Below are 25,713 nucleotides of genomic sequence, written 5' to 3' on the forward strand. Positions count from 1 at the left end.
AAAGATCCAGATTCAGTATCTGCCAGAGCTGATGCTGCTATTGAGGCTGCCTTGATGACACAGACCTAGACTGGTTCACTGCTCAAGTGCCACCATCCTAGACTGGTCCTGAAATCTCCTGATTTTATCCTGTTATCTTGTGCTTGAACATTTTTAATCCCTTTTTTTGGTGCATCATCAATTAATTGTTTGTTCTGATGAGTGCAGGTGCTATTGAGGATTGGACTAATTACAGTCTTGCAGTTCATGGTTCATGTATCAGTACATGTACTCGTATAAACTTGGAAAAAAAATGAATTTAAGATCATAGTGGCCACAAATAATAACTTCTCATAAAGACTTAACACTGGGTGATCAAGGGGGAATCTAAGGGGACACTTTTCCCTCCTCTTGGCATAGCTTTAAATTTTCTTGCATATATATACATTTGGAAAGATTTTTAATCTCCTACTAACCATCATCCTTGGAAGCAGATGAACCTTTGTAATCCTCCCCTGTACAGATTTTCTAATTCATGCTACAGTAGAACTTTGATTATCTATCACCCTATTAACCATCAGGGCATTGTACGTCAAAATATTAAAAACTGGTACATTTACATATGTTACAGTGGAACCCCGCTATAACGCGATAAATGGGGTCCAAAAAATTGGATCGCATTAATATTGAGGTCGCGTTAGCATGGGGTTTTACAGTATTTTACTTTTTTTCAGAGAACAGCTCATTGGCACATATACGTGTATTCGTGTCTAATGTATATGATGAATAGGGTATCAACACCGTTTACTATCATGCTGTCGTAGCATGCAGTTCGTCTATAATGCATGTAATTCCATTGAAAAAATGCACACAGATTTACAATATTCAAAAAAATGTTCCCAGATCATTGTGTCTGAATTCAATACCTAATATACAGCATGAACAGAGTATCAACAACGTTTACTTGCCATCTGATATCGTACCATCAGGGCTTGCAATTAATCCATAATATATGTAATTCCATTGCAAAAATTGCATACATATTTAAACTATTCAGTAATTTTGTCACATCATTATGTGTCTGTATTCAATGGGAAAAATGAACAGCAAAATTAGGTTAAGAAAGACAAAGCATGTGTACGGTTCATTACGTTCCAGGGTCTATGAATGGTGTCTGTACACATTTCATACTGCTAAAATTTCCTCATATGCGTTGCTGTGTAAATTTATCCATTGCAAATTTTCCAATAATTAACACTTGTATGTCTATTCGTTTGAACGACTACAGCAAGAATAATTGACAATCAACACATGCTTTCAGCATGTATATAACTCTTACTTCAGATTTTGTGAATTTCAAAAGAAACGTGTGAAACTACTATACTAATCATTGCGCAAAGTGAAGAGAACGACTTGCGTTTGTGAACTTGCTTTTCCATAATGGTAAAATAATTTTTTTTAAAAATAGGAAATTATTGTTGTTGTAGTTGTTGTAGGGTTTAACGTCATTTTTCAGCACATTATAGGCTATACATGGAGGCCAGTATTAATGGTGGAGGAAGAACCCAGAAAAGCCCAGAAAGAACCACCGACCCACAAGAAGCTACTGGCAAGCTTTCTCGCATAACCACATTAGACAAATTCGAGACTCAAACCCATGCAGACAGAGGTGAGATGGCAGTGATCTGTAATGGAGAGCACTTTAGACCACTCGGGGCCCCTGAAATAGGAAATTAATAATGAGTTCATAAACAAATACCATACCCATGAAAAACCAGAGAATTAAGTGCAGTAGGCCAGCAATGATCATCAGTCACTTTTATAAATTTTTATACGCTGAACGCATGTACAATTTCATACTCTTTCAATATCCAGCTAATAAAGTGGACATTATTTACTGGTCAACTGATTGCGTCTAATAACACCGCCAAGCCCAACAAACATGTTGGTGGCTTTCATTTTTTATGTTTATTAAATTGTGGGAATTTTTTATCAACCACTGCATTGCCTGGTTCTTGGTTGTGTATGCAGTTAAAGAAACACGTCGGCTGTTGTTTGAGCAATGATTGTATACAGAATTAACTGAAGACAATCACAAAGACGACTTACTGGCTTTATTCATGGATCAGTAATAAGTAACATTTCCAATAATGTTTATTTTGGCATAACATAAGCTACTACTTTTTCATGTGCGAATGAATACAGGAAATTTTGGAAGCCACTCCACGACCGCATTATATCCAAATTCGCATTATAGTTGGGGCACATTATATCGGGGTTGCACTGTATTATTATGATTTGTTTGATGACCTGGTCTATTGTATAATAATTTTAATGTACATATTCTATTATCCATCTATTCTCATATCCGGCATGGTCTCAGTCCCGCACCCTGAGGGATAATCAAAGTTCTTCTGTACTATAATCTATTCCTATTTGTCTATTGTAGTGTACCACGTGAACACACTTCTTCATAATTACATTTTGAAATTCAATTTAACTTGATCATTCTGTGATATCTCTTTGATATATCATTGATTTTTAACATAAAAATGATGTTATAATTTCTATCTTTTCTTTGAAAATTTGTGCAAAAAGGATTTCATTATACGAGTAATGAATCAAGATTTCATTATGTGAGTAATGAGTTGAAAGATGTTATGTGATGTAACGAGTCCAAGGATTTTATGTGAGTAATGAGTCCAAGGATTTCATTATGTGAGTAACAAGTTCAAGGATTTCATTGCGAGTAATGACACAGAAGCTTTCATTTTGTGCGTAATGACTCCAAGAATTTTATTGTGAATAGACACCAAGGATTTCATTATGTAGCAAGTCAAAGGATTTTATTATGTGAGTAACAAGTCCAAGAATTTCATCATGTAACGAATCCAAGGATTTCATTATGTGAGTAATGAGTCCAAGGATGTTATGTAATGTGAGTAATGAGTCTAATGGATACATCATGGTACTGTTTTAAAGCTAAATAAACATTTTGCTGATTGCACATCTTTTAGGACAGCCAATTTTAATTTTAAGGGCTATATCCAAGGTTTATAAAATAGTATTTAGGGTCAAAACACAAATCCAGTAAAACCTTTATCTTAGAAATAACTCCAATCTACTTTCTGACAACTGTTAAATATAAACATTGCCATATTTTATGCATTTCTGAATTCTGCATGCAGTTAAGTCATATTTCTGTTATTTAAAGGGCATATATAGCCAATTTCAAATTTAATGGTAGTCACAAGCATCAAAATGAACCGGTTTTTTTTGGAGGGGGGAGGTTAATGCCCTGAATTTGATTACTTTCTCAGATAATTTCCTTGTTTTGATTAATGCATATTATCTTCATTCATTTATCGAGATGGGTTTGGTTTGTTTAAGAGATTAATACATTTTCTGTAAATTGCTCAATTTTCAAATTGTATTATTCATTTTGAGATATTTTTTAATGGTAAGAAAATATCACTAATGATAATGAAACATCTGATACAAATGTTTGGAACAGTGCCACAGTGTATCCTCAAAAACCTTTATCGACTTGTTTTACATTACTGTCGAAATGTCATTATGAAAATGTTATAAACAACTAATTAAAGTCATAATTGTTACTGTTACAACAGCCATCTGGCATCATCACTAGTTTACTACTCTACATAAAGTTTCTGGATGTTTACAACAGAGTTGTTAGCCACCACACAAGCATAAACAGACACTTGCCACGACACTCACCATTTTGACACATTTACATATGAAAAGGCTGCTACTAGAGAGTACAAGTACAGTGGGGGTGTTGTGAATCTGTTGTCTCTTCCCCATTAAACCTCATAACTCAGCTGGTGAAAATTATGTACTATTCATGTGGCCACAGGCTCAGAGAGAATTTCCCTTTTTTTAAAGCTTAAAGAGAAAAAGAAAAATGACATTATTGTCAAAGCTGTTGAGGAGATGCCATACAAACTATGTTTTACTTAACCATTTAAGAAAACCCTACTAGTGCCATCAATGTTCAGTTTCATACCAGGGCTGTTTTGACTGTTAAGACTTATTTTGGACAAGTTCACCTTGATTAAAGCTCAATAAAGTAATTATATTGGTGTCCAAGTGTCTGTCCCTCTGTCCAGACCTAGGATTAACCTCAAAGTTTATGTTTTTATTTACCAAAATAAAAGGCAGGCTGAACAAAATAGAGGAAGGGGTATCTCTCATCTGTATCTAGTATATTGCTGGTAAACAGCTTGACCTCAAGGATGAGCATGTTGGATTGGAGTGTTGAAGCTTTTGAATACAGAAGGTCTGGTGCCACAACACAATTTCAAATCCGATTACCATATCTGCAGTATAACTGCATATACTGTAGACTCTGATCTCTTGATACATGTTGTGCTGGCAGATTAGAGTATGTAAGAAAGCTGTTTATCTATTTACTATTTAAAGGAATCAGAATATACCCAGGTTTGATGGAATATCATGTTATGGCAGATATGGGTCTATATTGTTTGTAGTTACATGTATTACAAATGTAACAAAAAGTCTGTAAATACAGCACATTTCAATTTTTTGGACTGTCAGTTGTCACTCATCTGCCAGTTGGATAAAGTTACAATTCTGCTGACTGCTATAATATGGTAGTTTGGGTCCATGACTGCTGACTTTTATAATATGGCAGTTTGGCTCCATAACTGCTGACTGTTATAATATGGAAGTTTGGGTCCATGACTGCTTACTGCTACAATATGGTCCATATCAGCTGACTGCTATAATATCGCAATTTGGGTCTCTAACTGCTGACTAAAATATATACCATACTGTAGTATATTGAAAATGATTGAATTTGATGAATATACGAGTTAGGTGAGGTGGGATGGCTGCTTCAGTTCCTGATACCGATCAAAATTAAATGTCAGTCAAAGAATGTTAAAGACATGAAAATGTATGTATTACGGAAGGAAAAACCAAAATGTAATACTTTTACTATGTGCCAATATTTTTCAGAATTAAGGTAGTTCCATGCACAATGAAAATTAATAACTGCTATATAAGAACATTAGTTACACTATGTTTTTACAGATGAATTTTTTTTTAGTTTTTCAGCTTGGCTGATTTTTTTTAGTATAGCTAGCTGAATATTCAAGAAAATAATTAGGAACCATGACAATTGTGTTATATCCAAACTCATGTTATAACAAAACCAGTTTCCCCAGTATTTATAACCCATGCTAAACATCTTTAATTTGATGGCAGTTCATCTATGGCCATAATATATGGTACCATCAGGTCCAAAATCTTTTAGAACAGACCCTCGTGCAAATTAACCTATTGCATAATATGACCTTGACCTTCAAGCAAATTGCATCATGTGACCTTGACCTTCAAGCAACTGACACTCAAAATATAACCTATTGCATCCCATGACCGTGACCTTTAAGCACATTAGTGTTCAATTTCAAGGGATGTTGTTTCCCACAAGATGTATTTGTAGACAAGGTCTGATAATGATTCCCTTATGAAACGAGATATTGCCCTTTAAAAAAAACTTTAAACGTGTTGGTGCTGTAAGGATGGACATTGTGACAGCTATCTTGCATGTTTGTTGTAAATTGCAATATTTAGTTGAAAAATTACCTTGATATAGATCATAACAATTACACAACCATCGCATTTACCACAATCAGGATCCCAGTTTTAAATATCAAGGTCATTACAAAGAACATATGTCATATGCATTTTGACAAGACAGTCTGTTGATATTATATTCAAGTCACTAGCGCAAAAGGTCAGGTCATCACACCTGAAATAGTCAAAAGACAGTCACATCATGTCCCTTTTATGGTACTCATTTAATTTCAAAGAAATTTTCTCAAGGTGGTCATCTTAAGAAAGTCATTCAAGTTCAGTGATCTGCAAATTTGAATAAGTTTTGACCTTTAATCAACCTAGAAATAGCACTCAAAATTAGTGCCTGTCTGCAGATCTGAAACTCCGGATTTTCTGGGCATGTTGAATTAGCTTGGTCAGCTCTTTGTGGCCAGTTCCACATTTTGCAACTTCATGAAAAGCAAAGCAGGTAATTGTTCAGGAAGACAGAAACTTTTGAAAGTAAAAATTAAGAGAAGGAGAATGCTGTCAAGAATACTGTACCCAGTTGATTTTATTTGTGAACACATGTGCATTCTTTTTTGAAAATTCTTAATTTTAATCAACTTTACATTCAAGTTTTATCCATATAAGGCATGTGATCACTTGTTAGATCAGGCGTTTGTAACCTTTTAGAACTGCTGTGCCAGGTCCACTCAGTTGTAGTGCCATAGGTTGCCGACACCAGTTAGATGATCACAAGATTTTTACAATTTACAGACTTGTGGCACCTAACACTTTGGCATCCACAATTTGTTCAATTCTAATACAAATTTATTGCAAAGCTTCATCTGAGCAAGACCTTAGATAAGTTAAATAGCAGAAAATATTTTGGCTTTATTATATACTTAAGTGTTAAATATAGGAATATAACCTTATACTTTCATGTGAATATAGAAGAATTTTTTTTCTCTCTGCATAAATACCATATATATTGCATCTTGTGGCACCAAAGACAAATTTTAATTTGTGGCTTTGCCACTTGATAAAAGATCATTTCTTTTGTTCCACACAAAGATATATATCTAGTATTGACCCAGAAAAAGAAAATATCTATATATTTACATTAGCATAGTCATTACAAATTGTCTTTGATAAAGACATGAAGAATGCAATGGTATAGCAACCATGCAATTATTGCGTTTAAGGCCCAAAATTCCCATCAATTAACTGTTTCTATAATCGGGGAAGGAGCCTTAGAACTAAGTTTTGTAGAGGGAGAGGGAACCAGAATTTCTTGCTATGCCACTGATTAAATGGTTACTGTTCATTTACATGGCATATTTGTATAATGCATTTAATTTGCAAGACTTTTTGGCAGTGGGAAACAATATCCATGTTCGTTGCAACTGCTTGTTCAGCATTTGTTTATTTTAAACCATTTTCAAATGGATCCATGTAAAGTATTCTAAGGGTTGGCAACCTATTTTACATAGATGCCACCAGTAAGAGAGTAAAACTTAAAATCAAGATTTTTGGTTGCCCTTCACATGCCAAACACAACCTCTTGACGTGCCACCTTGTGGCACGCGTGCCATAGGTTGCCGACCCATGAAGTATATTATTCTTGATTGTCTAATAATCTGTACAACTTTATAAAAAATATTTGAGGTGTCTGGTAATGATACAAAAGTCTGTGATATTTTAAATGACAATTTTTATTAAACAATTAAAATATTATTAACATAAAAGTCTTTGGGTTTTTTATAATTAGTGTCAAGTGTTTAAAAAGATGAAATAGAAAACATAGATGCATGCAATTTTGTGACATAAACTGTATCGTAACATAGCCAAAGCAAAAATATAACCCATGATGGAATATTTTAATTGAATTCACTTATTTGCTTTTTTTCAATTATAAAAACGATAAAACCCACCCAGTAGCACTCACCTTTTATCCTACTTTAATTTTTGCACCAGCAACATGTCATTATATTCAGTTGTCTGCTGCAAGTCCTAATGCTAAACAAAAATAAACGTCAATCCAAGTGAAACACACAAACATATTAACTTTCTCTACCTTGTTAGAGGTGTAGAACAAATCTTTGCTCTCGGCCTTGCCCACATTAAACAGTGTTCCAAAACCTCTGAAGTAGAACCTTTAGGACCAAATAGTTTATCATAATTAAGTCCTTTAGTGAAAACCCCTGTTGGTATAACCATTCATTTAGGAGGAATAGTGGTAAGATTTTCAAGATATGCAACTGTGGTGTTCGTACTAGATAAAAGAAATGGCAACATTTTCAATTTGGACAAACTAGATTTTGAGAGGAATATTCGCCAAGTTGCAGGGCAATCTTCCAGGTAATTTAGGAGTAGTGACAACAAACTTGTGCTAATGGCCAGACCACAGACAACTGGTCATTCCACTAGCTCTTCTGGTCCAAGACTTGTAGATCTAAAAATAAATTTAAAAAATGGCAACTTCTGTCGAGTGGGTTGATACTGTTGAGTGTTTTTTTTCTTTAAATGTCAATGTTAGCCAGTTTGGAAGAAATTCACTGTGGATAGGTCTAGTATATTATAAAAACAAAGCATTTGAACTGATAACAATTTACTGTATCCACATAATTTAGCATGACATATGCTACAATGACATTAATTAAACAATTAGCAGTCTATTAAAAAAAATTAAAAATTAAAACATTGTATAAAACTTTTTTTACCAAAAGCCATGCATTTCACATATATTTTAGCCATGTTATGGCCGCATTTTGGGCTGCTTCTATTCCATTACTTAATGCCCCTACAAACATCTCATTGCATACATGTTGGATATAATTATTATAACTTGGCACAAATTTCCATGCTGATCCTGTTCCTATGATGAACACATGTGCAGGCAGAAAAATAATGAGAAATGTGGGGGAAAATATTTGTAAAGAAATTCTATAAATGATGCCTAAAAAAGTCTAATGCATCTAGAATTCTGTGCTCAAATATCACATTAAGTACAAGTTAAAATAATAACTTTCGTGATGAATGAACAATGGTTGATGTAAACTGTTCCATTTTTCGCTGGCATAAAATGTGGCAGTGATTGTTATTTTCAAGTATGTACAGTTTCTGAGCATTCTGCTGTTGATAATTTTATGGATTAGAGTATTTCAATAGTATCTTTGAAGAAGCAAGAAAATAATGTTCAGTAATGGCGGTATTTTAAGCACCGGTTGATAACGAAATACAAACATATCAAAAGTGTGTGTGTGTAATAGTGCATCAGAACAATTCCAATTCTGGCTATATAATATCAAACGAGTTAGGTAAGTTTGGTCCCTCAAGTCTACTAAATTAAATGACCATCACGGAATTGTCCGACAATCTGAGGGCAACCTTTCCACAAAATAGGTTATGTCAAGAATGAACATAGTTGATTATGCTGTTCTTTTCCAGGCCCCAGTTGCTACTGACTGTAGTGAATGGATGTAATGCATATGAAACATGACAAGATGACAAAAACGAACAGAAACCAATAAAAAGATTTTTTTCTTATAAAATATAAGTTATAACTACAATATACTTTACAAAATATCATTTGTGTATTTTCCATGATTCCATGCTCTGCTGAACACATTCAATATATGAAGTAGAAGAAACATAAATAAAAAATTTGTTTGAAAATAGTAAAATGGTATAATTTATAGGGATTATTACTCAATCTTCAAGCTCAATGTCAAATGCACAATAGCTTTAATCTCCTGTGACGCTGAACACAGACACCTGAACCTGAAAGTCCTTGTCACATGATAACTACTAGACAACAGCATCATATGCTGTAGTTTCACAAGGCCAGCAAATTATTCTGACATATTCCACTTCCACACTACGTAGCATCAGTCGTCATACACAAAAAAGAAAACCTGAGATCCTTGAGGTTATGTAATTGTATATTAATTAGACAAAACCACATAGAATTTGTTGTCTTTTCTCCTCATAGATTTCTGTCATTCTGCTGTAGTCACTGTTTGCATCAAGGATCTGTAAATAATATTTAGAAAATTTTATTTAAATACCAAGTGTAAGCATTATGCTTAAAAAAAAAAAATCAGATGAAACTTAAGATGTAGTTTGAAAATCTCAAGTTGGTGCATAAATGCCGACCAGATGAGAGGTACAAGCGTGATTATTATAAGGTACAAGCCTGATTATTATAAGTAGCAAAAAATGCATAATTTGGGTGTAAAAAGTATAATCTATATACTACATGCCAAAATTACAGCATATATATAATATACTTCTATTTTTGCTACTAACCTTGTTCTGGTAAAAAATTCTTGTTATAAAGGGCAAAATCCATATGGATTAGTCCCGGAATACAAACAGAAAATATCCTGAAAAATTATCTAGCACTCAATTTAACTGTCTACATGTGTAACTTTCACTGAATAAACTGGAATTTTACAATGAGCATGATCAGGTCCTCAGCATGCTGTATTATATTACTCTCATAAACATAATTTTGTGATGAAAAAAAGCATAATGCATGTATGCTGGTGTACCCAATGATGTTAAGATGTTCTGCTGTGCCACTTTTATCATCCTTGTCAGATTGGGCATTAGACTTAGCTTTGTGTGTTGCAGAGAATAAACATCTGCAAAACACCAATTATTACCACTACAACGTTTATGAATGGGTACCAGAATAAGATTAAATGACTGAAGATGGCCACACACAAAAAATCATCTTCATGTTTGTGTACAGTTGTGATTTTGTTTGAACAAATAATTGAACTGACTTGTTTTTGTGTGTTTTGTTTCAAGACAGATTTGTGTAACTTAAGATGAGAACTTTTTTTGTCCCAAGATGAAGAGGTGCCTTCCTTCCTCCCCCAACAAGGAGGTGAAAGAAAATAACCCAATCAATATAAAGGAGTAGTGATTTACCAAAAATACATTTAAAAACAATAAAGGCTGAATTTAATGAGCATTCTGATGTGAACTTGCATGATTGGTCCAAGGAAAAAGCAGATGATTATTCTCTAAGTTGGCTATGATTAAAGTCAAGTTAGGATCGTGTCCTTTTCAATCCAATTACTCGATGTTCCAGGAAATATTAGCTTTGACTGGGAACTTGGCAAAGGAAAGCAATGTAATAGTAGCAGGTAATGAGTTGCTCTTTTTAATAGCCTAAGTTCAAAAATGTGTAGCCTCACTATTCACAGACTAACAGCAAGTACTACAAATATATTCAACATGTTAACTTAAGAAAATGCTAATACCAATCTGATACCAATAACAATGCTGGGGTGACAATGTGAATTTCCCCTTTTCTTTGATAAGTAAAAGCAAAAAGAACAAATGAAATATTTTTTAAAAACATAAATTAAATATACTCATTATTCCTCTGACACTTACCAAAACTGGTGCTGGCAACTTTCCTCTTGTCTGACGCACAAGCCATTCTTCATGTAAATTATGGAGATCTTGTAACAAAGACTGTAAAATCAGAACATGATTTTAACCAGTGTATAGCAGAATTAGTTGATAAACAGGATTGAAGAATGCAACTAGATAAAAAACTGAAATGTTTTAAAAAAACATATGCCCAAGAAAAAGCTAATATGTCAAAAGGCATAGATCAATAACCCAAACGAGGGTTGTGTGTCCTAAGGGCAAGGAATACCATTGAGAATAAGGGAAGAATACACAGTATTATATATTCCAAATAAGATGTGTTGTAAGGTGATTTGGATTTTTAACGTAACTTCAACAATTTTTCAGTCATATCGCTACGATGTCTGCAGTGTGGCAGTTTATAGTGATGTCTAGCACTGGGACATCATGCCACAGACATATAGCATGATGTCCCACCCAATCACATTATCCTGACACCAGGCCGACCAGTCCTAACACTAACCTCTTAATGCTGAGTGCCAAGCGAGGCAGCTGTTAGTACTGTAAGTCTTTGGTATGGCTCGGCCGGGGATCGAACCCACGACTTCCCACATCCGAGGCGGACGCTCTAACCACTAGGCCACCGGAGCGGTTCCAAATAAGATGTAAACTGGATGTAAAAACTATAACAAAAATAGGCTTCTTTGTTTGTTCTGATGGCACTTTAAACATTATTGGTTATAGTATGCTGAGGGAAATGGGAGCTAAGTGCCTCTTCCAAGGAAAGTCCAGGCAGCTAATCTGGGCTGGCGTGGTCAGGTAACAAACCATCGACCCTTTGATTACAGGTCTAATGCTCTAACAACTGAGCTCCCTACTGAAAAAGGTCTAAATTTATTTGACCCAATGACGCATGTGAAGGCTGTTCCATTTAAACATACATGGTACCCAGGGAAAGCAGTTTGTTTTAAAATACATGCCAGGGAACTTTGACTTGACAAGAATTCATATGAAAATGATAAGAAATGTCTAAATTGCATCTATGCGTGCATACAACACTTCAAAAGTACCTTCCCTGGGTCCCATGTATGTTTAACTGGAACAGCCCTGAGGAAATGATCCAAGAACAGGATTGTACCAGGTCATAGGCAGGAATCTTATGTCATACTCAAAATATGAATCTGACAAAGACTTTACTGAGTAATAATAATAATAATAACTTGAGCTATTATTGATGGGTGCATTGCAAAGGGCCCTTTCACAAAAACTGACTCAGCAGGACCATACACAAAGGAACTTGTGTTGTAAAACCAAACAGAAGAATTGGCAACCAGACTTGGACTCGTACGAATGATCATGTGTATTGCTGGAAATTTAACTCACTTGAGGTCTCATAAATATAAAGGTCTGGAGTAAAATGGTTGAAAGTGATATTCCTCACTAGTTATATTGTCGAACTGAATGAGGGTAATCAAAGTCCACAACTCTTGTAAATGATAACGTGGAAAACTAGAAATTAAACCCCAAATTTCATCTGTATAAAACTATGCCAAATCAGATTCAAACCCAATAAACCTTGGTAAAGCAATGTTGCAGATTCTAAAGTTAAGAGGACTGACAAACAGAGCCAGCAACTCCTATAAATGATGTAGAGGAAATCGGAAATTTTAACCCATTCATAGTCTCCTCGACATATACCAACTCTGCCTGCAAACCAAGAAGCTTTGGTAAAGCTGTGCTATGGAAACAGGTAATCTGTAAGCATAACTCTAATAAGGCATTTTTCATCCCTTAGTTTCTAACAGCTCTTAAGTTATCAAACAGAATGTAAAGTGTGACGGAAAACTTTAAAATGTTAAGTAGTCGCCTTAACCATGAAGATATGATCACTGATGTGGAATGGAACACACCATCTTTCAATGCTGTATAATCATACAAAGTTTCCTTCCTTGATCTCAAACGGCTCTAAAATTACAGAGCAGTATGGAAAGAGGAAAACTTTGCCTATACCTTAAAGACAGGACCCTGAATGTGGTTCATGAATCTTCGTATAACTTGTAATACAAAGTTTCATCCATCAATCTCAGATGTCTTAAAAGTTTTAAAGCAGAAAGGAAAGTGCTGTGGAAAATTTAAAAGACACAGCCACAACATTTAGCTTTAAGATAAGACCTCTAATATCAGACATGATTTTGGTCTTCCGTTAAAAAAAGCTGAACATTTTTTATGGGGTTTTGGGGGGTCCTCCCCAACAGTGTTTCAAGGGGTGCTGCCCCTGATACAGGGGTCCAAAAACGCATTTCACATTCATTAAAAACTGCCCCTGGTGCAACTTATGATCATAAAATAAACCAAAATATTCATCTGAAAAACTAATAAACTTACCAAAAATGTTCAACTTGACTTCAATAATTTCACAATATTTATAGTCACATGAATTTGTTCTCCAATACTATTAATGCTGAAGTTATTTCATGTGCATGTCAGTGTTCACATCATAATTAAGTCACAATAATTTCTCAATTTTTGCAGCAAATATATTATCCTTCCCTCTTTTCATAACAAATCTGTAAAAAAAAAACACAATGGACACAACATGTTGATATACCAGTCGAGCTCTTTTTGCGACTTTGGCAAAGACTTTTTTAGCCTTCGTTTTGCCATGACTGAAATTTTTTTGCTCAATGTGCAATCATTTCTTTTCCTTCTCAATGACAGCCTTTTTCCTTTCAAGTGCTTGTACTGGTAACATGCAGTGAGCATATTCTGACAGAGGGCTACATCGGTTCCTTCATGCAAGAAATCTTTCTTCTTAAAATAATTAATTGCACGTTTTCCAGATACCTTCAGAGTTTAAATTTTTCCATATGCAGCTTCTTTTGTAGGTGCTGTTCCAAACTCTTACAACTACGATTGCCGTAATTCAGATCTTTTCTTATAAACGGACTAAATTTTTCGCTCCAGCCATTTCCATACGTTTTTTAAAACCTTTCTTGTCATTGTCTCTCTCAACTACTCTGTATGCCATGTTTTGCAAGCATGCTTCTTTTCCATTACCATCAGTTTCCATTACACAAAGACTCATTAGATGAATTTAAACCGTTGACCAATCTGAATACTCTTTACGAGAGTTGTGTGCCAACTAATAAAAGGAACAAATAATTTACAAGGCTCATTGTGGAATGGGAGCGAACAGACTGTTTTTAAAAAACCGGATTCGATATATAAAAAATGGACTATATCAAGAAAAATCCGATTAAAGTCAGGAGAAAAGCAGAATTCTGCTTTAAAATGGAGAAAATTCATGTCTGTATTATGGAATGTAACATGCTTGACTCTATAATCTCAAACGTCATGAAAATTATCATGGAAAGAAAAGTGTGACAAATTAAAATACTGAGCTATGAAAATGATCTTAAAGAATGGACCCTCCCAAAGTAGTATATCAGACACGTGTGTGCGATTTGGATTTTTAACGTAGCTTTAAATAAAATCATATCAATACAATGTCTATTAGTATAACAAATTTCATCCTTTAGCCTCAATTAGCATTCAAATTATAGAGCAGAAAGGAATTATTACAGAAGGACTATGTCCCCCACTTTTTTCAGAAACAAGTAGGGGACAACAAGTGGAAAATTTAATGAATCTTTGTACAAAATGCATTAGCATGGAAGGTCATAAGCTGGCAATATAATATCAAGATATAAGATCCTTACAAAGGGTACACAAGACTCTTCTTTCCTGGATCTCTTCTTTATCCTCTCATAGCAAACTTCTGGATCTGCTCTCAGATACACTGAAACAAAAAAGGTATACTTCATTAACTTTTCTATCAACTATATTGTTCCATATTCATCTGATTCTTCTTCAAAATCACATAAGAACATTGTCTTTTATTACAAGACTGATATATCACAAAACCCATTTATTGGCCTGGAGATCCGAAAATTATAGGCTCAAATCTGAAACTAAGTTTCAACTTGCAGCAAAGTCCATTGTGATTGGGTGTTACAAAATCTCAATTCATGTTCAAATGTTTTATCGTCTCCATGCCTGATAACAACTAACACATTTGTAAAGAAGAGAACATGGTGTCTCATTTGTGAATGTCATGACATATTTCTGCCTACAAAAATGAGACAAGAACACCCTGCATATGAGAGTACAAGCACAAGGCCATACAATTATCACCCCCCTATTTGAATAAAGAAATAGAAGATACCAACTTTAACATGGAATATTAATACAACTGCCAATGATGATAGTCACAACAATGCTGCTACCATTTAAAAGAGAATAGAAGTCTCACGGTCATTGGTAATACAAAATACAGCATCTTGAACTGTAATTGTTAACAGAAATAACAAATTTTAATGACATTTCTTATCCTCTACTTTCAACTTTTTAAGATTTTGTCAGTAAATATCTCGACAGGGCTACTTGATTTGCAAACCTACACAAATAAGTATACACAGCTACAACCAGCCAATCAAACTGATTTTGCTGCTAAAAATATTTGCCTTACTTTAATATAAGGTACAGTGGTTAACGTCTTGTTCCTGTTTGTTTTGCTGGGTGCCTTCAACATAAAACTTCATTCACCATTCTAAGCAATAAATGTTACTCCAGACTTGAAAATCTTACATACAATGTACAAGTGCAACACTGAAACCAGTCAAAACATTTCTTTAGTAAAACTTAGTAAAGTTTCCTGATGCAAGGCCTGGTTTCTTTTAAGCTCTATTAATTGTTAGGAATGGCATAAAATAACAAATTGTTTGGTTTGGTTATATCATGCCAGCCAATCCAGGCTAATCAATGGTGGGTACTGGACTTTGGCATTCTGATCACGAGACCATGTATTTACCATTAAGCCAATGAGGCTTCCAACCAACAACAATAATAATAAAACTAACTAGTCACTATCTGACTGTCCATGTCCCATTAACACCTATCCTGAATAGCATTGCCTCCTTTCTAAGGGCCTTGAATCACAGTGCCAGTCACCAATAACAAGATGTCCATTTGTTGCCTTTTCTACATTTTATCATAAACTACAGCCAAGATGCTGAATATTCCTTTTTATGCTTCCGTGCTTATTGTCTGAACTTACAAGCCCTCTTACATTAAGCTTTGTCGGAGTGCACTCAGTTCATTCAACATTAACAATCTTTTCTGGAGTCTTTCTTATGCTGCACCATAGTGGTAACTTACTTGTACCAAAGAAGAAAAAAAAGGGTCTATGGCACAGCCTAAAATGAACAATATGCTTTTAACTTTTAAATAAAAGAATAAAAAGTTTGTAAAATAACTTTGTATATACTTGTGAAATGTTATTCCAGAATTGTTAGTTCAGACATGATTTTGGTCCTCCATACAAAAAAGCTGAAATTTTTTTTAAAGGGGATTTGGGGGTCCTCTGCCAACAGGGGTCTTGAGGGGCAGCTGACCAAAAAAACCATTTTACACTCATACAAAACTGCTCCTGGTGCAACTTATGATCATAAAATAAACCAAAATAATCACTTGAAAAATTAATAAATTTACCAAAATGTTCAACTTTACTTCAATAATTTCACAATATTTAGTCACAATAATTTGGTCTCCAAAGCTATTGATGCAGAATTTATTTCATGTGCATTTCACATCGTAAAAATGTCACAAATAATCCCATACATTCATTTGTCTCTTTCTCCAATGCACACATCCTGTTGATATGTCAGTCAAGATCTTCCTGCGGCTTTGGCAATGATTTCTTTAGCCTTACTTTTGTCACAACTGACTTTTTTGGCTCAATGTGCAATTGTTTCTTATCATTCTCAAAGACAGCCCCTTTCCTTTCAAGCTGGTGCTTGTATTGGCAACATGCAGTGTGCAAATTCTGACAGAGGGCTACATCTGTTCTCTCATGCGAGAAATCTTTTGCTGCATTATGTTGCTAAGTGGGAACAACATAATGAACATAAATTATGCTTTGTTTCCTTTGAAACCTTTAATTCAAAAGAGTTCTGTAGCAGTATGTGAGTGGCTAGAATTAGCCACCAACATATTGGCCTCTTGTGATGCTAGACTGGTTTGTATACCTTCCATGTAAGGAAAGATATGGATATCAAGCTGACTTTGAAAATAAGTTTTCTGGACGAATCTAATCCACTGGGCGTTTTGATTGACTCAGCATATATGTACATTGCAAGCAACTAAATGATTCCGAATATTCTGGTTAGAACTCGATAAATTTAACTCACAATCAGTTTAGTTATGACTCAATTGCTTAACTGTTTCGGGTGTCAAGTGGTGGTGGAAAATTCCTGGGTTTTTCCGGACTTTCATCAATATCTGAGAAAATCAAGGACTTTTCACGGTTGGGGAAAAAAATTATCATTTCTCCCAACTTTTTCCAGATAGCGTGGGAACCCTGTTCTTCTTATAGTAATTAATTGCACTTTTTCCAGATGCCTTCTGAGCTTTGATTTTTACATATGCAACTTCTTTTGTAGGTGCCGTTCCAAACTCTTCCAACCGTGATTACCTTAATTTAGAGCTTTCTTACAGAGGTCACAAAATGCCAGGCCTATAGCATTCAGTTTTCTTATAAACTGACCAACTAAATTTCCATCTACTTTTTGCTCCAGCCATTCCAATTTCCATACGTTTTTTAAACCTTTATCTAAACTTTTCATGTCATGCTCTCTCTCAACAAAATGTTTTGCAAGCATGCTTCTTCTTTCCATTGCCATCAGTTTCCATTACACGAAGATTCATTGGATGAATTTAAACCTTTTACCAATGTGAATACTCTGTACGAGAGTCGCATGCTAACTAATACATGAATTGAATCATTTACAAGGGTCGTCGCGGAATGGGACTGGACAGACCGTTTTTTAAAAACCTGATTGGAGATAATACAAAAATTGGATCACATCAAGAAAAATCTGATTCAGGTCAGGAGAAGAGCAGAATCCTACTTTAAAATTAAGAAAAATCATGTCTGCTAGTTTCAAATCTGTATTTAGATTACTTATAACGTTAATGTGTAGACATGTGCAAAAAATGTCCTCTTCTCTCAAGATCTAAACATCTATGAAACAGGAAGGAATTATTTTGCAGAAAGGCAAGTCAGACAAAGTGACATGTATGACAAAGGTCGTCCAGCAAAATCAAAGTAGTTACAGATTGACTTTTGATTTGTCAGACTCACCAATAAGATCTAGGTTCACATCATGATTCTTGATGAGCCAGTTGTACCACTCCGTCAATATTGCATATTCCAATCCATTAATAACATTGCTGAAACATGAATAAAAGGACTTTAGTCAGATACAATTTGATGTCATGAAACAAAAAAATGGAGTTCTGAGGGTAAATCTAATTTTATAGTGTAAAACTTGTCTGCTATTTGTGCAATGCATTTGCTTTTCCTAAACTTGCATAGAAAGCATCACTGTAAACAGCAGAAATAACGCTGTGATCCTCAAAAGAAAAAAAAAACTTATTTCTCATCCTGTTTAACCAAACATACGTGTCACATGTGCTATGTCTAAAAACAGGATCAATTTTACGCCAATCGTACAAGGGCTGTTCCATATAAGCATACATGGTGCCCATGGAAGGCAGTATTTTTTAAATATAAGCCAGGGTACTTTGTTTCGCATAATTCATATTAAAAGGATAAGAAAATTTTAAATTGAATCTATGGGTCAGTACCCAACTTTAAAAATGCCTTTGGTGGGTCCAATTTATGTTTTAATGGAACTGCCTGAAGTTCTAAACCATATATGAGGTTGCACAAAAAATAAATTTCTTAACCTAATTTATGGCACAAGTCATAAAATGAAAGCACCAGTCCAACTTTATTTTCAACATAGTTGGGTCCGAAAACTGACTTAGACTTAGGACCCTACACTGCCCAGGTCTGCATTAGTCTCTCATTGGCCCAAAATCTAGTGTGACATGCAAATATTTATAACAGCAACAACACAAACAAAACACTGGAAATACTGTGAAAATTAAAGCAGACCAAAATTTCTGACATTTCCATGATTGCCATCTTGAAGTACAGCAAGTTCAGGGTACTGCACTAACTTTAACAGGCAAGTTCTGTGACTGATTTTGGCCTGGCTATAAATCAATACTGAAACTCCTCGAGTTATCCATGAAGAAAATGTTATATTCTTCATAAATTTACTTATTTGAGGTAATATATGCTTTTTGTTTCATACTCTGAATGAAGGTCTCACATCGGCTTAAGAACATTTGGCAAGCCATATGGTAGAAACTTGGTTTTAGCTCAAGCTGAAGAAGAGAAACATTGGAATGAATATGATCAAGCTTAGCCGGGTGTTCTTCACAGTAAACCAACTTATTTCCAGTATTATTTTGCAACCAATCTCTCACTACTGAATGATCATCAGTGTGTATAATATCTGGTAGAACACACACAGTTGGTACCATACCTTGGAATACAATAATTTTCAGGCCCTGCAGTTTTCCATATTTTTGGTAAATTAGTTCGGTGCATTATACTTTCTTTCCAACATGCTTTACATCCAGTTTTTCTTCAATGTACAAATTAGCACCAATAAACACTCTTATGTCCTTAGTACTGCACTAATCCATCAATGCTCTTTATAGAAACCATAAAAGTGTAGTCATATATAGTCCACACTTGGAGGGAGATTCCGGTGAAAAGTTGACTTTCATCCTGTCTCAAGTCAAAATCACTTCCTTTCTTTCTGGTCAAGCAAACACTTTTGTATGCTCAGTACAATATTAGCTCCTCTTGTTTCCTGTTCAATGAGCATGATAAAACATTTTAAATATAGCAATTTTTATGAGTTTTTTAAAAATCAGTTTGTGTCAAGTTTACTGCCAAATATTCAAACATGAAGCAGAAGGAACTGACAGAAATTCCATTCATTTATAGCTTAATCATGAACAAAAATTACCCTTCAGAGGGTTAAAGGAAGACTGCTATTAAAGATATTTCATTTCATATTTCATCCTGGACAGGCAGAAAGAGAAGGATTTGTGCCTGCTGTCTTTGGCAAAAACAGCTATTTTGCTGAAGGAAACTTAATAATTTTTTCCGTTTTATAAACTTCAACTATTATTTATTGTAAATTATACAGCTCAAATCACTAGCAAAAAGATCTGTTTTAAGTAACAGTTCTAAACATTGCACATTTTTCGATCTTTACACTCACATCTCCAAATTTTCTGCTTCAAATTTTTCTGGCTGGGATTCCAGAAAATAATGAACATCAATGAGACCAGCATGGACCTGGCTTATAGCTAAGGTCACTTTTATATAAATGTGTATCTTGCATAAAATGACTCAAAATAATGCAGTAGAACATGTGACTCTAGGACCTGGCTTGTAGTGTCCACATAGTACTTTTCAGTTACATTTTTAATTTGCAAACTTAAAATTGTATATAATTCAATAACTTCTTTTTCTTCAGAATACCACTCCAAAATAATGGCACACCAGAAAACATGCTGTAAAGCACATCAACACATTCCTGGCTATATTGTGCCCAGAAAGTCTAGGTACCCACCCTCAGATATACAAAACAAAGGTAAAAGAAAAATGGATACAATCCGTAAATTCTCAGGGCTGTTTTAAATCCCTGGATTTGCAGGGTGACAAGAAACATGCATGACAAAATTTAATTTCAGCCTTACTCAAGTTAAACAACACAAATGAAGCAAACAAGCAGTTTCAGAAAACTTTTCTATGCATCTACTTGTACACTTAGATCCAGTGCTGCTAAAACAAAGCTACCAAAAAGGAAATACACAAATACGCACAAAAAAAACTTGCACTTTTTTCAACATCTCTTAAGACAGATTGCAATAAATATATTAGAATACTGCAAAGATAATTAATGTTATTTTTAACTGTTGTGTTTGATTAAGACTTTTTTTTGCATAGCTGTAACACTTTCCGTCATATTGCTAGGATGTCTGCAGTGAGACAAGACCTAACACTAACCTCTTAAATGCCGAGTGCCAAACGAGGCAGCTGCTAGTACCATTTATTATACGTCTTTGGTATGACCTGGCACCATTTTCTTTGATGACCAACTAGAAATCATAAGAGATCTTTCAGTGAAAACCACATACTGATAGGACAACCCATTCAGGAGTATGGATAAAAAGATTTTCAAAATGGGCACTGTGGTGGTCATACTGGATATCTGAGCAGCACATTTTCATTTGGGACCCAACAGATGTCACAAGGTCTACTGACAAAAACACCATGTCAACATTAGTTTTCTTCCAGGAGGTGTACTAACAACCAAATTCTCACAATGGTCACTATGATGGCTATATGATCAGCACCAGTTTCATTTAGAACCAAACAGACACCATAAGATGCATTTTGGTGAAATCCCCATGTCGATATGATGACATAGTGACAAAATTGAGTTTAAACAAATTAGGTCCAGTCCACTTCAGAAAAACATGCCTGGATGCATCGTGTATTCTGGATAGTCACAATATAATTCCTCCAAACCATGTAAGCAGCAAGATATTTCACTCCTTCACTTCCATGCAACAAAAAATGCTTTTTGTATAATTTATGGGATTTCTAAAGTGGACATTTTAAGAACACATTTGGCTTGCATGCTTATGCAGACCCCCCCCCCCCCCCCCCCGGACAGTTATTTCAGCCAGAAGTGATTTTATTAAACAGACATCCTCGGACAGAAGTACAACCACTGGCAAAAGGGTTTCCTTATATAAAAGGATCAATGGGATAAGAAGACGCGTGCAATTTTGATACTCACTTCCTAAAGTCATTTTCCACAAAACAATATCTAGTACTGTGCAGTGACCGCTCCAACATCTTTACTGATTTCTCCTGCAAAAAAAAATATATAGCTGAGAGACCCTGAAAATATCTTACTATCACAAATATTTGTATTCGGTTCAACTTATGCACACAATTAGTTCCAAACAAGGAAGTAAATAAACCAGTTGATTAAATTCTTACCTCAAGCTATGAATTATCAGATTTACAAATGCTCCTATATCTTAGGTCATATTTTCTGATACGCTATGTGATGAGAAAACTCACATGTTTCTTGGTATGCATCTGGACTCGGGTTAGCTGGGCATAGAGGTTGAAGGTGAAGCTCCACCGAGAAGGATCCTTGTACAGCAGGTCCTGAAATGAAGAACCATAATGAAAACAGCAGGAAATTATGTGTCTCCATCAGTTGTATTGCAATGAATTTCTTATTTAAGTATTTTCCAAAGCAGAACGTACATTCATATTTCTCTGTCCTCAACAAAATAATCTGTACAGAATCTTCTGCTCCCAATGTCTTCTGGTGCAATCCTAGCAAACAAAACACACATTAGCCAGTTAGTGCTTTAAGTGTTTGAAACAATAGTTTGTGCATAAATCAAAGTACTGAAGTATGGAGAAATCTTTTTATAAAGGAGAAAATTGTGCGATACACTGCTTTGTGCTTCTGACCATCAAGAACACTTGCAGTTCAACAAAAATGAAACTGTATGTTTGACCTTTACATTGAATATACATCAGGGCCTTCACACACATAATACGTATTGAATGCCTGCATACTGCTTACATGGTTTGGAGGAATTATTCTGTAACTATCCAGAATACACAATGCATCCAGGCATGTTTTTCTGAAGTGGACTGGACCTAATTTGTTTAAACTCAATTTTGTCACTATGTTAACCTGGTTTGCCAAAACATGTTTGTTGACAATCTGATATCAAACGAGGACTACCATTTTTTACACACACACACACACACACATATATATACACGTTTTAGTTGTGTTTTCTAACAGGATCTGACTGATTTCATATACATGTACATTATTTAACACGTTGGAGTGTACCTCACAAATGTAAGTTATCAATTTACGAGTATATTTCAGACTAGTTGTCTTCATTTAATCAAAATATCCATTTTTTTCTTTGCGTACATCAATTTTTACTTTTATGTGAAATATCAATTTATTTCCAGCCCTCACCTCTCATCTTTACACCCACTTATGTCGACAATATTACCTTGGTTATGATGATGTTGAGATAGATAGTATTGTATTATGAAAATGGCAACAAAATATTGAGGCTGGCGATTTGTTTAGGCGACAACTTTTTTAAAGTCAGCATCATCCCTGCTACAGTGATTGCATTTTGATAGTTTGTGCTATTATTCTGTACATTCATAATTTATGGGTCATTTCAGTAAGACTTGTCATTTTACCATTAGGGTTGGTAGGTGTGACATTGTGGCCACATGAAGAAAACCCTCCTCATTAAAATACAACTGTATCATGTACCAAACAGTTACAGCAGAAATGATTAAAAAAATATGATTGCATGTTCTGGTGTCTGGGAAAGGTGACCAATGTTTCAAACAGCAAAAATAAGGATATAATACGAAGCTTTGTGTTGTTTTCTTTCAACCCATAGAGATACATTCGAAAGAGCAATTCCAGTACCATGGTAGATGTTTAGTCACAGAATGCAAACCAGTATTGCCTAATATCCTGAATCATGTCATAATGAGGGGCACATGTACTGATCTTGTACAAAGTTGAACAAATAAATTTTTGTGCAAACAATTTGGAAAGTGAACTCACCAAAGCATTATGTCCTTGAACATTGGTCCACTGTTCAACTGGTTCCTTAATTGCCTTAAAAAAAGAAAGAGAAAAAGAGTGAAATTTGTTAATCCATTGCAACGTATGCTTCATGTTAATTTATTTTTATGGCTTTGAAAAAATTATCTTGTGTTTGTTCATGAAACTGGAAGGCTGTCCTTACACAGATGGATCATTGTTTTAAGTGTTTTTAAATTCATTCAGGGGTTAAAAAAAATCCACTGCCTGGTAGAGTATGACAACTAAATATTACTGCTAGGCATTCATTTTAGACCAGCAGGCCAAACCAAAAGATATTAGTAAGAAATGATCTTGTTAAAAATTAAAATGGAATTTTATGCTTTTTTTCCCGGCAACAACCATTTGATGATTAAATTGTCCCTCTGGGTAACAAAAGAATACATAACCATCATGTTAAGCAGCTGAATGTTGGAATATTTCTATCAGTAAGAGGCCACACTAATCCATGTGTGTTGGCAACTCATTATCTGATCAATAAACTACAGTCCCTCAGACTGAAGCCTGAAAGAAACAGTACTCAAATGGTCATCTTTTGTCAACACACGGTGGCAGTATCTTTCTTCCATGACCTGAATGCCTATGATCTAGTATGCTTTCTTATTGGTCTGTTGAAGAAATGGGCATTAGCTGTATAGTATAAGATGGTTGTTTCTGTTCACTAACACAAGCTAAAAGAAATATGGCACATATAAAGAATCAACCCATCAAAAATCTGTTCTTGCATTTGATACCGACTCAAGATGCAATCGATAAACACACATTACATGGAAATTTTATATTTATCTGACAGTTTAGACGCAGGATTAATAGTTCTGGATTAACAATAACATGAACTTTAACGATGCAAACTCTGATAAGGATATTATTCTGGTCAGAGCTAGACAAGACACCATATATAAAAAATTGTTGGATTATCATATATTTGCTATTTTAAACATATTAAAGTGTGTAAACATGCACAACACTTACCAACAGCAGTACTGATTATATATAGGACAAAAACAGAAGTAACTTACTGGGCTGCTCAGCAACTTGATTGGCACAGCTGTAGCCCAAGAACAAAGGATTTTCAAAATTTTAGTACACCCTTGGGTTGATCAAAATTTATTCTCACCAATGTTTCACAGACAACTGGTTTCAGAAAATTCACTTGGCTCACATACATTTTAGCTTGTCCCAAGTTTCTGCATAGAGTTTATGAGATTTATTCATTTAATCCAGAGGGAAAGAAAAATAAAATAATATACAACAGATTTATTTCTTCAAAAGACTTAACTTGTTATTGCCAGGGTACCTTATATACACTATTACTTTTTCTGATACAGTCGATTCTTCCATCAACAAGAATGGAAATGCATTTACTGAAATTCAGACCTTCTCCAACTTCTCTGAAAGTTTACCATTGTTCTCCTGGAGGTTACATAACATTTATATATCAGAAAATGGAATTTCATATTGAGCTAGAGTGTATGCCATACTGAAGAGCTTATTTTATTTTTCATTCTCATTTAATTTTCAAATTGTTTTCCTGGTGGAGTGTTCGCAACTCCAAGGATTCTCTGCACATGATGGCTACTGTCAAGCACTGTGCTGCCCCACAAGAGTTTTGAGGTTCAAACTGTCCTGAGATGTGACTGATTACATACTGAATGTGTTGGCTCCATCGACAAATACACTGGTTGAATATCCAACCCATGCCAGTTTGGATATTGTGTGCAATAGCTGCAAAGCATCTTTCCTTCAGCAAATTCAAGACATGGACATTATTAACCAAATGTGGCTTTTGTTGTTGTTGTTGTGGGGTTTAAGGCCATTTTTCAGCACACGATAGGCTATACATGGCGGCCAGTATTAATGGTGGAGGAAGAACCCAGGAAAACACCGGAAAGAACCACCGACCCTCGAGAAGCTACTGGCAAGCTTTCTCACATACCCACATTGGCTGAATCTTAGACTCAAACCGCCGCAGACAGAGGTGAGATGGCAGTGATCCGTAACGAAGAGCGCTTTAGACCACTCGGGGCCCCCCAAATGTGGCTGAAAATATCTTTGACTCATAGTAGTGCCATATTTTTTTTTT

At 34.9% G+C, this 25,713-nt stretch overlaps 2 protein-coding genes across 2 annotated transcripts in view; one reads left to right on the forward strand and one right to left on the reverse strand.

Moving 5' to 3' along the window:
* LOC149802695 (protein FAM227A-like) overlaps positions 1-7,313 on the forward strand; it is a 58,034-nt gene extending 50,721 nt beyond the window's left edge. The window contains exon 16 of the mRNA XM_089952080.1: positions 1-7,313. Coding sequence (XP_089808206.1) covers positions 1-69 — 69 coding nt within the window. The 3' untranslated portion in view covers positions 70-7,313.
* The window catches only part of LOC149802696 (thymidine kinase 2, mitochondrial-like), a 27,211-nt gene continuing 8,760 nt past the window's right edge, over positions 7,263-25,713 (reverse strand). Inside the window, exons 4-10 of the mRNA XM_089952081.1 lie at positions 23,592-23,645; positions 22,043-22,132; positions 21,753-21,826; positions 18,158-18,246; positions 14,676-14,755; positions 10,978-11,058; positions 7,263-9,600 (exon numbers count right to left, since the gene is read on the reverse strand). Of these exons, the coding sequence (XP_089808207.1) occupies positions 9,517-9,600; positions 10,978-11,058; positions 14,676-14,755; positions 18,158-18,246; positions 21,753-21,826; positions 22,043-22,132; positions 23,592-23,645 (552 nt within the window). The 3' untranslated portion in view covers positions 7,263-9,516. The remainder of the gene's footprint in view (positions 9,601-10,977; positions 11,059-14,675; positions 14,756-18,157; positions 18,247-21,752; positions 21,827-22,042; positions 22,133-23,591; positions 23,646-25,713) is intronic.

This window comes from Sinohyriopsis cumingii, chromosome 3, assembly GCF_028554795.1.
Source record: "Sinohyriopsis cumingii isolate HCF-2022 chromosome 3, ASM2855479v2, whole genome shotgun sequence".
NCBI classification, from domain to species: Eukaryota; Metazoa; Mollusca; class Bivalvia; order Unionida; family Unionidae; genus Sinohyriopsis; species Sinohyriopsis cumingii.